At 40.2% G+C, this 12426-nt stretch overlaps 1 protein-coding gene across 2 annotated transcripts in view; it reads left to right on the top strand.

Annotated features, from left to right (window-relative positions):
* The window catches only part of PCYT1B (phosphate cytidylyltransferase 1B, choline), a 122742-nt gene that overhangs the window by 85643 nt on the left and 24673 nt on the right, over window positions 1–12426 (top strand). For both annotated transcript variants that reach the window (XM_082247181.1, XM_082247180.1), the window contains exons 3-5: window positions 4882–4998; window positions 5743–5894; window positions 10241–10319. In XM_082247181.1, coding sequence (XP_082103307.1) covers window positions 4882–4998; window positions 5743–5894; window positions 10241–10319 — 348 coding nt within the window. The remainder of the gene's footprint in view (window positions 1–4881; window positions 4999–5742; window positions 5895–10240; window positions 10320–12426) is intronic.

Genomic DNA, 12426 nt, shown 5'->3' with positions numbered 1-12426 from the left:
ATCTGACAGTGCCACACATATCACCACTTCTGATAGCCAACTGTAGTCTTTTTTTAGGCATGTGCCCAGCTCCCAACAAACAGCCACGCACACAGTTTGCCTCCCCTCTCTGGATCAGGAAACCTCAGACAAGGAGGGGTTGCCACTCGCCTAAGGGGCCGACCATGAGCAGGAAGGACACAGTAGTGTTTAATCTGAGTCAACACTAACTATCCCCTGCAGAAATCAGTCTCCTTAATAGGGGTCTGTCCTTTATTCCTACCAACAAATTCAATGAATTTGATTTCCTTGTGGATCTTTATAAGTTTGAGCATTTAAGGAGGTCTATAAAGACTCCCCCACAGCAACACAACCTACTCCCTTCAGGCCAAACAGCACTGCCGAAGCTTTGGAAATTCCTCCTTCAGTACGAACATTCCAAATCCAATCTTACTAAGGCTGAACGTGATGTGATTAAATCTTTGATCTCAAATCAATCCATTGTGATTCGCCCTGCTGACGGGGGGGGGGGGGGGGGGTGCTATTGTCATCCAAAATGTATCCGATTACCTGCAGGAATTACTCGCACAACTCCAGGACAGACACATCCCACTTGCGTTTCAAATGTATAGTCGATGACCAGCTCCGTGAAGGCTTTTTTCATAGCTGGATCATTAAGGATGAATTGGGGTTTCTCACCACCAATTTTCCTCAGTACCTCACTATTTACACTCTACCATAAATATATAAATATTCAGCTCATCCACCTGGACGTCCTATTATTTCTGCTAGGGGGTCAGTGTTACAACCTCTTGCAGTTTTTTTTTTTTTTTTCTACAACCACTAGTACAAAAGATGCCTTCATATCCGAGGGACTCCTGAATGGTTATTGACTCTTTAAAACAACTAAGCTGATCCCCCGACTGTGTAGTCGCCACCTTGGATGTCAAAAACTTTTACACAGTTATCCCACATGAAGATGGCATTGAGCGGGTACATCAAGCATTAAGCCATTCTGGTTTGGAAAGGCCACCTACCAGCTTTCTCCTTGCACTAACTATTAAGGCTCATTTTGACATTGAATTACTTCAAATTTGAAGATACCTTTTATTTACAATGCACTGGGGCAGCTATGGGCTCAAATATGTCACCTTCTTTTGCAAATATTTTTATGTACTACTTTGAACAAGTTACCTATTACCTATCTATTACCTTCACTGTCCACTCTTTATTACTGGCGCTATATTGATGACCTGCTACTCTTGTGGACTACAGAGGACTTGATACAGAGAATTAATGCAATTAATAGGTTGCCCAATCCTGTGAAATTGACTCTGACACATTCTACCTCTGATATTATTTTCCTGGATTTAAACATCTACAAAGTTACCTCACATGACCAAACTACTCTGGGGACCCATCTGTGTCGTAAATCCACAGGTAAGAATACTCTCCTTCATGCACATCCTCCATCTTTAATTAGGGGAATTCCGTTTGCACAAATGCAGAGTGGTTACGAGTAACTCCAATCCTGACACTGCAGCAATACAATTGGATGATCTGGTTCAGCGTTTCACAGAACATGGATATTCCAGGAAGGCACTCCTGAAGCAAAAACAGCAGGCTCTTGCTGCAGTTACTGACACCAACAAGCCGAGAGACAAGAACATTTTGAACCGAGGATTTTTTCCCACTCAAGTGGCAGCAGGCTGGTCAAAGATGCTGTGACTGCCCATTGGCCCATTGCTTCTAGTGATGCCAATTTATCGTTCGCTGGGTCAACCCAACCGCTTATGAGCTATCGCAGGGGGAGAAATCTTAAGGACTTGCTGGTCCGAACTGAACTGCCACCTGCTCTAGTTTCCCATTCCTGGTTACCATCAGCCAAATTGGGCTGCCTTCGCTGTCCTGGCTGCAGCACATGTAGACATGCTTGTTGGGCAGTACTTTTTACACCCTCAGTCTGGGAAATTGGATTTTTATCAAACATAGACTTACATGCACTTCAGAATATGTGATCTATCTATTACGCTGCCCATGCAGCTTGTATTATGTAGGGAAAACAATTACTCCCTTTAGAGTTCGCTTTAATAACCATGGATCAGCTATACGACAGGCCTTGTCTTCAAGATCCGTTACACACCCCCGGTCACACGTCATTTCCTTTAAATGAATCATCCACTACTCACTCTCAAATGCATGATGATTGACCACGTTCCCTCACTGACCAGAGGTGGCGATCTCCCATCGCCTACTACTGCAACGTAAATGCCGCTGGATTTATGACTTACAAACTGCAGCGCCAAAAGGCCTTAGCGAACAATTGAGTTACAATTGCTTCCTGTGATCTGACTCACTACAACTTGATTCTGCACCATATGATTGATTGACTGCCTTTCTATTTGCAGCTTTTTTGGGGAGATGATTGGCAGTAGTGATCTCAAGTTATGTGTGGCTGTCTCATCGAGAGTGTTTCTTGCCCCTGGGGTCCCTCACACTTTGTATCCAGACTGACTTTGATCCCTACTTAGAAGGTTCTCCCTGATCCCTACTTAGAAGGTTCCCCACCTTTGCCAATGTATCTTCCCTCCTCTTGATGGCCTCACTGGCTGTCCCCATACCTTCTCTCATAAAAACATCACCATCATTTACAGTCTTTACAATCATGTTTTGTTCCCTTGTTTTTGACAGTAATCCTTTGGAGATGATTGGTGGCATGATTGCACTGTTTATGGTCAGTCCTTCAGATGCTGATTGCTCTGTTGCCCCATACGCCATGCAATCTGCCTGAACTTTATCCAATATATTAATTTGTTTTTATTATGGGATTGGAAACATAGATATTTTTTCGTTGACACTACCTTCTTTACATGAGAGTATATGTACTGGTGATTGACTGCGATTTACACTCTTTATGTATATTTATCATGTGACCGTACACTTTTTGCAGACATTTTCTGCTCTCCTTTATTCTGGCTCTCACACTTTTTGTTTCCAACCACTTCTTCCTGCTTGCTGTCCATTCTGGAGCCCCCCCCCCCCACCCCCAGTCATGGGCTCAGCCTCCTTCTTCTCCTTCTTCTGTGATCTCCTTTCTGATGGAACATGCTACATATCTGTGGAGTCTCTTCCTTATTTATTTTCTTTCCGTCCAGTGGGACTACTATGCTATGGGTGTTGGCACCTTTGGTGCTTTCCCTGTTCTGAGTTCAAATTTTTTTAATTTATCACTTAACTGTTTATTTCCACCTTCAGCACATTAATTTAGTGACTTTACACTGGGTTCATGTCTGTTTTTGTGCCGGTCTCCCAATCTTAATTCCTGGTGCTGCAGGCTGCTCTGCAGCGCCCCCTTGTTCTTTTTCTTATACACATTACATGTCCATCATGCTCCCCCACTCCAGCTCTGCCTCAAAATGGGCAGCCATAGGTAGGATGATATTCTGTCATGCAGTTTTATTTTTTCTCTTTACTGCCTGCATTTTGTTCCCTTTTCTATGTCTATTTTGCAGATATGTTTGTTGTTTCTCTGTTCCCCTGAATTTGGACATTTTCCCATAATTTTTTTTAGCTGGAACTTTGACATTTGCACTTGTTGATGTCATCACATGTGGGTGATAATGATGGGAGGGGTTTTAGGGTATATATGTTGTGTTGCTTCACTTGTTTGTTACCCTGAGGAAGACGAGCTAGCGCCTCGTCGAAACGTCAAATAAAATCATTATCGTGTGTTCACCTTTCAAGACCCGTGCGCGTGACGCTATCTGTTTTTGTTTTTTATATACAGTGTATATATAACATGACATTTTCACCACATGTCAGTAACAACCCATGAAATCTATACACACAAAGAAAGCAAAACAAATACATTTAGAAATAATGTTATGTGTAGTAAAATGGAATGACACAGGGAAAAAGTATTGAACACATAAGAAAGGGAAGTGCAAAAAGGCATTGAAAGCCAAGACACCAGCTGAAATCTATAAGTAATTAGAAAGCAATCCTGCCCCTTGTCGGTGCAAATTAAAATCCGCTGGTTCTGTCTCAACCGATGGCCTATAAAAAGGTCTCTTATTACCAAGGTGTCACACAGGAAACCTCTCATGATGGGTAAAAGCAGAGAGCTCTCACAAGACCTTTGCAACCCTATTGTTGCAAAACATACTGATGGCATTGGTTTACAGAAGGATTTCTAAACTTCTGAATGTTCCAGTGAGCACTGTTGGGGGCCATAATCTGGAAAGTGGAAAACGGATCATTTCACCATAAACCAGCCATGACCAGGTGCTCCTCGCAAGATTTCTGACAGAGGAGTAAAAATAATTTTCTGAAGAGTTGTCCGAGAGCCAAGGACCACTTATGGAGAACTTCTGAAAAGCCTGGAATTAGCAGGTAGAATTGTTTCAAAGAAAACTATAAGTAATGCACTCAACCGCCAAGGCCACTATGCATGCGCACCATGCAAGACTCCATTGCTGAAGAAAAAGCATGGTGAAGCCTGTTTAGCGTTTGCTGCACAACATTTAGACAAGCCTTTGAAATACTGGGAGAATACAGTCTGGTCTCAGAGCAAGGCTATTTTTAAATAATTAAACATAATTTAATAGACTACAGTATATATGTTTATGTGTGACTTATATTTTTTAATTTCACTAGTTGTTAAGCAGGGAGGCTCAGTAAATGCAGTTTTATTCAAACTGCTATTAGTGGGTAAGTCTGCAAATCTATAGATTAAATGAGTTAATTGGTTCTACTTGGCAACTTCCAAAGAACCACAATAAATGAATATTGTTTTTTTATCTTCTGTAGGGATGTAGATGTATTCTGAAATGTTAAAACTTTGAAGAGAAAATCACATTGCTCCCAAGAAGCAAGCTAATGTCTCTTCTTTCTCTTTTCCAGTTGACCGACCTGTCAGGGTGTATGCAGATGGAATATTTGATCTTTTCCACTCAGGTCATGCAAGAGCCCTTATGCAAGCGAAAAACCTGTTCCCAAACAGTTACCTGCTAGTGGGAGGTAAGCTACACACTGGCCTACAGTATGTAAAATATATATAAAAGCTGATCTATAGCTTTTAGTGAAGCTTAAAAAGTTAATTTGGACCAAGCTGGTCCAAACAAACGCTTACCTTTACTACTAGTTGTACCTGCTATGTGTGCTGTATAACCTGTATGTAGTTATGTCCCAGCAGCGGGTTGTAATCTTCCTGTCCTGCTCCCGGAACAAAATTGAGTTGGGCTGAGCACTGCTCAGCCATTCACAGAGAGCTTTATATTCTCTGAATAAATGCAAAGCTTTCTCTGATTAGCTGAGGCAGCGAGGTGAGCAAAGGACATCATAATCTCAGATTTCAGGAAAAGCTTTGCAATCATTCATAGGCTACAAAGCTCCATGTGACTGGCAGCGCAGCCTTCGGCCCAACTCGATTTTGTTCTGGGAGCTGGATGGGCAGTTCCCATCCTACTGCCAGAACACTGCACTGTATACTGTATATAGTTGAGGCTATATACAGGTTATACAGCACACACAAAAAGCACATCTAGTAGTGAAGGTAATAGTTTTTTTGGGCTAGCTTGGTCCAAACAACCTATTTAAACTTCACTTAAAGCTGAAGATCTGCTTTGAAGAAGTCTTACTTCCATTTTTATTAATGTGTTTTGTTCCCCAGGGAACAAGGTGCATTTTGAGTTGCAGATTTACTAGTCCTTAAAACATTCTGAGAAATAACTGCAGAATTAGTTTTCTAATGGTTCCTGTCAGTTTGCAGTGATGAGCTAACCCACAAGTACAAAGGTTTCACAGTAATGACTGAGAGCGAGCGCTACGAGGCTTTGCGTCACTGTCGCTATGTGGATGAAGTGATCACTGATGCCCCATGGACTCTTACACCAGAATTCTTAGAGAAGCATAAGGTAAAGTCTTTTATTTATTTTTTTTTTAACCACACTTTATTGAAGTTTGACAAGAAAAGTTGGTTACACAATGTGGTATATACAAAGTAACTAATATAACATAGGTAAAACAGTGGTACACCTGGGGAATACCAAATGACTTGCTGACAAACTTCAAGTCTTTTATTTTAATAGAATAATATCTCAATTATTAAAAATTGTGAAGAAAATTGTAAAAACCTTTAAGTACATAAAGGTAATAAACCCCAATAAAGAGGCAGAAGGTAAACTGAGCCCCTGATGACGTCACATATGATGAAACGCTTTGGATAGAGCCAGAACACACGCCACTGCACATGCATGAACCAGCTATCTTGGTTTCTGTCAAACGGATTGTGCATGGGATATGTAGTGTCTGTATACTACCCATCCATGGTAAGTGCATTTACTTTAATAAGATTGCATACTATGGAGAGCGTTGGTTTCTTTTTCCTGTTATGGCATCATTCTTATATTGAGTTTGATTGTGCTTTGATCTGTGGGAAATATAACGTTGCAACTGTTTGGCAAGGTGTTTGAGAGAAGTTGGAGGTCTTGTGGAGTGTAAAAAAACACTGTTTGACCACTTTTGATAAAGGGTCTTTTAATTTTGGTAAGCCCCTACCCTTTTAAACACCTTTTTTAAGGTCTTATTGCTGAGAAGCCCAGAGGCTGTTGGGATTCACATCTATTCTCCTCTTGTCACCCACAGAGAAGATTGCTCAATTTAACTTCTCGCTCTTCATTAGGACTTTTGGTTTATTACTTTTATGCACTTACATGTTTTTACAATTTTCGTCACACTTTTCAAACATTGTATGTATAAGATTATTATCTGAATGAAACACTAATGTGATTTTTATTTTTTATAGCGCTGCACTACTGTATTTTATATTTTGTGTATACCATGTATTAGGGTATTGTGCCAACTGCTATCAATTGCTACACATTCTTGAGTCTTTCTTTAGTTCACAATATCATCTCAATACCAGGCACCTTAATCCACAAAACCAAGGTCAATTTTTCTAATTATACTTTCAACACCCCTTTACGAACAATGAAGATGAACCAAACGCCTACTAAGTGCACTATTCAAAATCTTTGATTTTAAATCCATCGGTGTGCTTGAACATCTGTCAAGGCTATTTTTGCTAAATTTCCAATACATTTTTCATTGATTTTGCAGAATGCTTTTCTTTAACAATTACATGTTTTCAAGGTGCAATGTTTAAATTAGCGTGTTTACTATTTAAAAAGGAAATAACTGTACACTATTTAAAAAGAAGGCAAGAACAGTACACATCTTGTTGTTTTCATAAATCTTCAGCACAGTCCTTTTTAGTAAGTTCATTTGTATATTGATTTGTAAAAAAAACAAAAAAAAAAGATTTGGGATCTTGATTTTTTGGCGTCCCTGAGAAACATTCTTATTACTGCATAAAGTAAAACCATGGGGGAAATCACTAAGAAATCTCTGCAATGTGTCCGATATGTTTACTTTCTATGATAATTAGCTCCGTCTAATGGCCATAATGTGGTACTTTCCTGATTGAGGTATTTCTTGAAAATCTCTTATGTGCGCTAAATGGACCTGATCATAGGAAATAAACATATTAGACAAAATTATGGGTATTCTTAGTGACGCCTGTGCAAACGTTTGTAACATTCACACAGTAATTTTTTTTTTTTTTTAATAAGTAGGCCCCGAAGTATCAATTTGCAAGCAGTTGACAATTGTTGTGTCAGTAAACAATATGGTGGCATAATTGTATAGTTTGTTTTCAATTTATACTCCCATAATTGATCAGTGTAGTAGAGCCGGGACTTCTGTGCTGGAAGTTCAGCAGTTATAGTGGTGTCCAGGATGAATACGTTTTTTACTAAATGCAGCAGCCTCTTTTAATCACAAAAAACAGACTTCATACCATATTGCCCACATAGGAAGAGTGTGAAGAGCTGTTCCTCCTATTATCTTCCTTACCAGTTATCAAGCACACTAGCTGTGGGTCCACACAATCTGGGGAGTAAGGGCACAAAAGGGTTTGTGGAGTACTTTTCACTGGGAGTGACAGTTTGGAGCACTTCAGCACTTTACAGTTATTGTTTTTTGAACAGAGCACCTTGGATGAAGAGTACCTATTATGGACTGACATTTTTGGGATTATTTTTTACTGTATGTTGCATGGAATTTTTTGATTATGATTTCTTCAATATTTGTATAAGGATGTAATGACTTTTAATGGATGAATTTTATTATCACTATTTTGTGCTGTGGTTGATTGTTTTTGTGATTTTTACGTTTGATACATTTTGAGGAATACTAGTAGAATTAGGCTTATGTTATATCATAGAGCAAGATTTATTCTTGATTCTTAGCCTCATTTGATCATTTCCTGTCTGTGTGCATTCACTTCATTGTTGAAAGCACATTGTTGCACTGGATCAGCATGCTGATAGTGGCAACAGTGAACTCTGTCTACATGTCTGTACAGCCGCTAGTAGTTTCCACCAAGGGTGCATGTGATAAGGAGACAAAACACAACACAACTGGTAGTTGTCATCCTGTAACACAAAATGTTTGAACACAACTTTGGCAACCAATTTAACCTTTTATAGATTATATGATATTTAGTAATCTAGAGCGGGGGCCTGAAAGCTGTTGATTGTGATCTGCCAGTCGACAGCGAGGAGCCAACAAGTGGATTCTGACCATGGCTCTGCTTCTCCCCATCCTCTGACGCACTCATGTGAAGTGAACTGCATAACGGAGAGCGGGAGGCAGCATAGTGATGGATGGAGGGCGGGGGCAGGAGCTGCCTGAGTGATTGGTTGCTAGGCGGTCCTAGCAACCAATCACCAGCTTGGTATTATGAACTCTGGCAGCTCCTGCCTTCCACCCAGCACTATACTGTCTCCTGTAACCTTCGCTCTGCCGTATACACGCTGGCAGGTATAAAGTGAAGGGGACAGAGGAGACACTGATGCTCAATAGGGTTTAGGTCTTGAGACATCCTTGGCCAGTCCATCCTCTTATTTGGTTCACATGGTGTCAAGCGTGCATGGCGGCAACCAGGTGAGGAGTATAAAGACAAGTGTGTCTTGCCTACAATCAAGCATGGTGGTGGGAGTGTCATGGTCTGGGGCTGCATGAGTGCTGCCGGCACTGGGGAGCTACAGTTCATTGAGGGAACCATGAATGCCAACATGTACTGTGACATACTGAAGCAAAGCATGATCCCCTCCCTTCGGAGACTGGGCCGCACTGCATTATTCCAACATAACGACCCCAAACACACCTCCAAGATGACCACTGCCTTGCTAAAGAAGCTTAGGGTAAAGGTGATGGACTGGCCAAGCATGTCTTCAGACCTACAACCTATTGAGCATCAGTGGGGCATCCTCAAACAGAAGGTAGAGAAGTGCAAGGTCTCTAACATTCACTAGCTCCATGATGTCATTATGGAGGAGTGGAAGAGGACTGCAGTGACAACCTGTTAAGTTCTGGTGAACTCCATGCCCATGAGGGTTAAGGCAGTGCTGGAAAATAATGGTTGCCACACAAAATATTGACACTTTGGGCCCAATTTGGACATTTTCACTTAGGGATGTACTTACTTTTGTTGCTAGCGGTTTAGACATTAATGGCTGTGTGTTGAGTTATTTTGAGGGAACAGCAAATTCACACTGTTATACAAGCTGTACACTCACTACTTTACATTGTAGCACGTGTCATTTGTTCAGTGTTGTCACATGAAAAGATATAATAAAATATTTACAAAAATGGGAGGGGTGTACTCACTTTTGTGAGATAATGTGTGTGTGTGTATGTGTATATATATATACTTGTATATCATTTTTTTTTTTTTTTTTTAAAGTGTGCCACCCAATATCCTTCCCCACTACCAACCCGGGGATATTTGCTTTCCTCCATGTTGTCCAGATTGATCTCAACCTCTAAACGGTTGCCTACCCCTAATCTAGAGTTTAGACCTACTGTACATTAACCTGATAATTATAGGTTAGATCTATACTAAGCAGCCTTCTGCCATACTATTATTCAGTTTTGAGCATTATAATACTTTATGTAATTTTGTATATTCCAGCAAAACTCTCTTTTTTATACTTTACGAATTAAGATTTTGGTGTTCGGCTGATATATTTTGGTATTTACGCAAATATGGAAAGAAGCTAATGTACTGTGAAACCCAAGAGCTACAAATCAATTGTTTTTAATGAGTTCTGTGTCCTGCAGTGAGCATTAATAATGTTGTATAATGCTGTTGTCTAATATTTGTATTGAACAGTAATATATTATCCCTTTTGCATAGATTGATTTTGTGGCTCATGATGACATCCCATATTCATCAGCTGGCTCTGATGATGTATACAAGCACATAAAGGAGGCAGGTAAATTTTGTTCTGTGATCTGTAATACGGCCAGATTGAAGCATAAACCGCATTGTGACACGTTACCTTAAAAATTATTATTTATCAATGAGTTTGTATTGCATCCAAAATAAAGAGTCACTACCAGTCTGCCCCCAAAAAGCTATAGTTTGGTCACATTTTCAGGAACTGAAAACTGTGACAATCCAGCCAACTGCAACTATTTGCATAATGCTGCCAGCGTGCTTAATCATCTTTCAAAAGTGTTGTTAAAGGGAATTTTTAGTTTTAGATAGAGTGGTGAAGGGTTAGACCCTCTGTTGGATTTGTATTGCTATATCCCCACCAGAGACAAAAAGAGAGGGGAAAATTCAAAATGGTCACCAGAGTTGTCACTAGATCAAGAGTTAAGGAAAAATTTCTAAGGTGGAGAAATGCTCTGTCGACTGTTGAGAGCTGTACGAGTTGGGAATTTCCCCCCACTTGGGTGAGATTTATTTTCATTTTCTGTTGAATCACCAGGGGAGGAAGGGAAGGAAAATCTCACCAGCAGGACACAGATACAAAAAAATAAAATGATTGGTGTCTGAACCCCTCCCTACTCTATCCAATACACACAAAAAAGTGTTAGCTATACATACACTTTTAAATCCTTGGAGGGTCATAGTTGGGAAAACATTTCACCCCACATTTTTGGCTCCACCCAATGCTGTAGCCATAACATCTTTACTTGACTTCATGCTAGAAGTGCTGTTTCTGGATTCCACATGCTGATGAACAAAAAAAAACCTAAGAGGGGACAGTAACTGAATATGAACTCAGGTTGGGCCTCATTTTTCAATGTGTCTTTTAAATCTGTGTCTTCATATTCGCTAAGCGAATTACATTTCCTGGGAAAAAAATTAAAAATGCCTTGTGACTGTAGTACAATGTAGACCATTTTTATTTCAGAGGATTGGTAAAAAAAAGGCTGCTGTTTTATATATTTCACTTTTTATAGATCTCTTGAACAGTAAAAATTGTCAGTTAATTGGCTCGGTATTAGATTTTATTCACTTGCCATTACCACGTTTCGGTTTGAGTCGGTTTACTTTTTTTTCACAGACCACTGTGGCAGGAACAGTGGATAATTAGGCTTTCTGTGTTTCTTGTGCCAGTAGCTGTACTTAAAGCGTTGCTTCACCCTTTTTTTCTTTACAAGTAAAGCTTATGATAATAGGCCACCCATACATATGTAAGCTTTGGACATTTAACTTTTTTTTTTTTCCTGCAAAAGTAAATATTTGAATTCAATTTTTGTGAACCTCCGTTTGCGGCCAACTAAGAGAATGATTTATTCAGGAGATCCCAAAGACTCCTGGGATATTAGTGTCATCCATCCCATTAGTCTTTGGGCAACCTAAGCTTCTATCACCATGGTATTACTGCACAGGCACAAGACCAGAAGGGGCAGGTGATGGCTGTCGCCAGAACAAAATACAGATTTGGCAAGTAAATATTACATGGTATATGAGACTATCCAAATTAAATGCAGAGATTATTAAGCATCACGAAGAGGTTTTATTAAAATTTGGGTTTGGAGACTGTAGCTCCTCTTCAAAATTTAAGGCTGACCATACACGGTTCGAATTGTTAATGGCCAGGCTGAATGTACCAAGTTAATCGATCGATCAACTTGGGTACAACCAGCCTACCGAATTCTCTTGTAATTATCGCTAGCAGGTGCTATAATTGCTAGCGATAATCACTGGCTTCCCCCGCCTCCCCACCAAGAGACAATTACTGTTTCCCATGTCAGCACTGCCTGTGTTGATAGGGGGAATCATGCAAATTTCTTTCCAGCAGCCCATGGTTGCAGGAAAGAAATTTGCACCATGTATGGCTTGCCTGAGTTCACCTTGGTCCTCCATCCCCAGCCCTTCTCACAATCTTATACTCACTTGCCCCGATCCAGAACTGCTGGTCAAAATTTCCCCATTCCTTGCCTACTTTTATCATACCTATGGGGAGTTAATTAGAGTACAGGCTCATATGCTGCATAGGAATGTGAATAGTAAGCTCAGCCAGGAAGATTTTGAGAAGTGGTTTAATGATCTAGCCTGCCATATCTTGCTAGATTAGGTACAGG

Source organism: Pelophylax lessonae (assembly GCF_965119305.1).
Source record: "Pelophylax lessonae genome assembly, chromosome: 2".
Lineage (NCBI taxonomy): Eukaryota > Metazoa > Chordata > Amphibia > Anura > Ranidae > Pelophylax > Pelophylax lessonae.
Note: the sequence above shows the minus strand (reverse complement) of the source record. Positions and strands in the feature narration are given on the sequence as shown.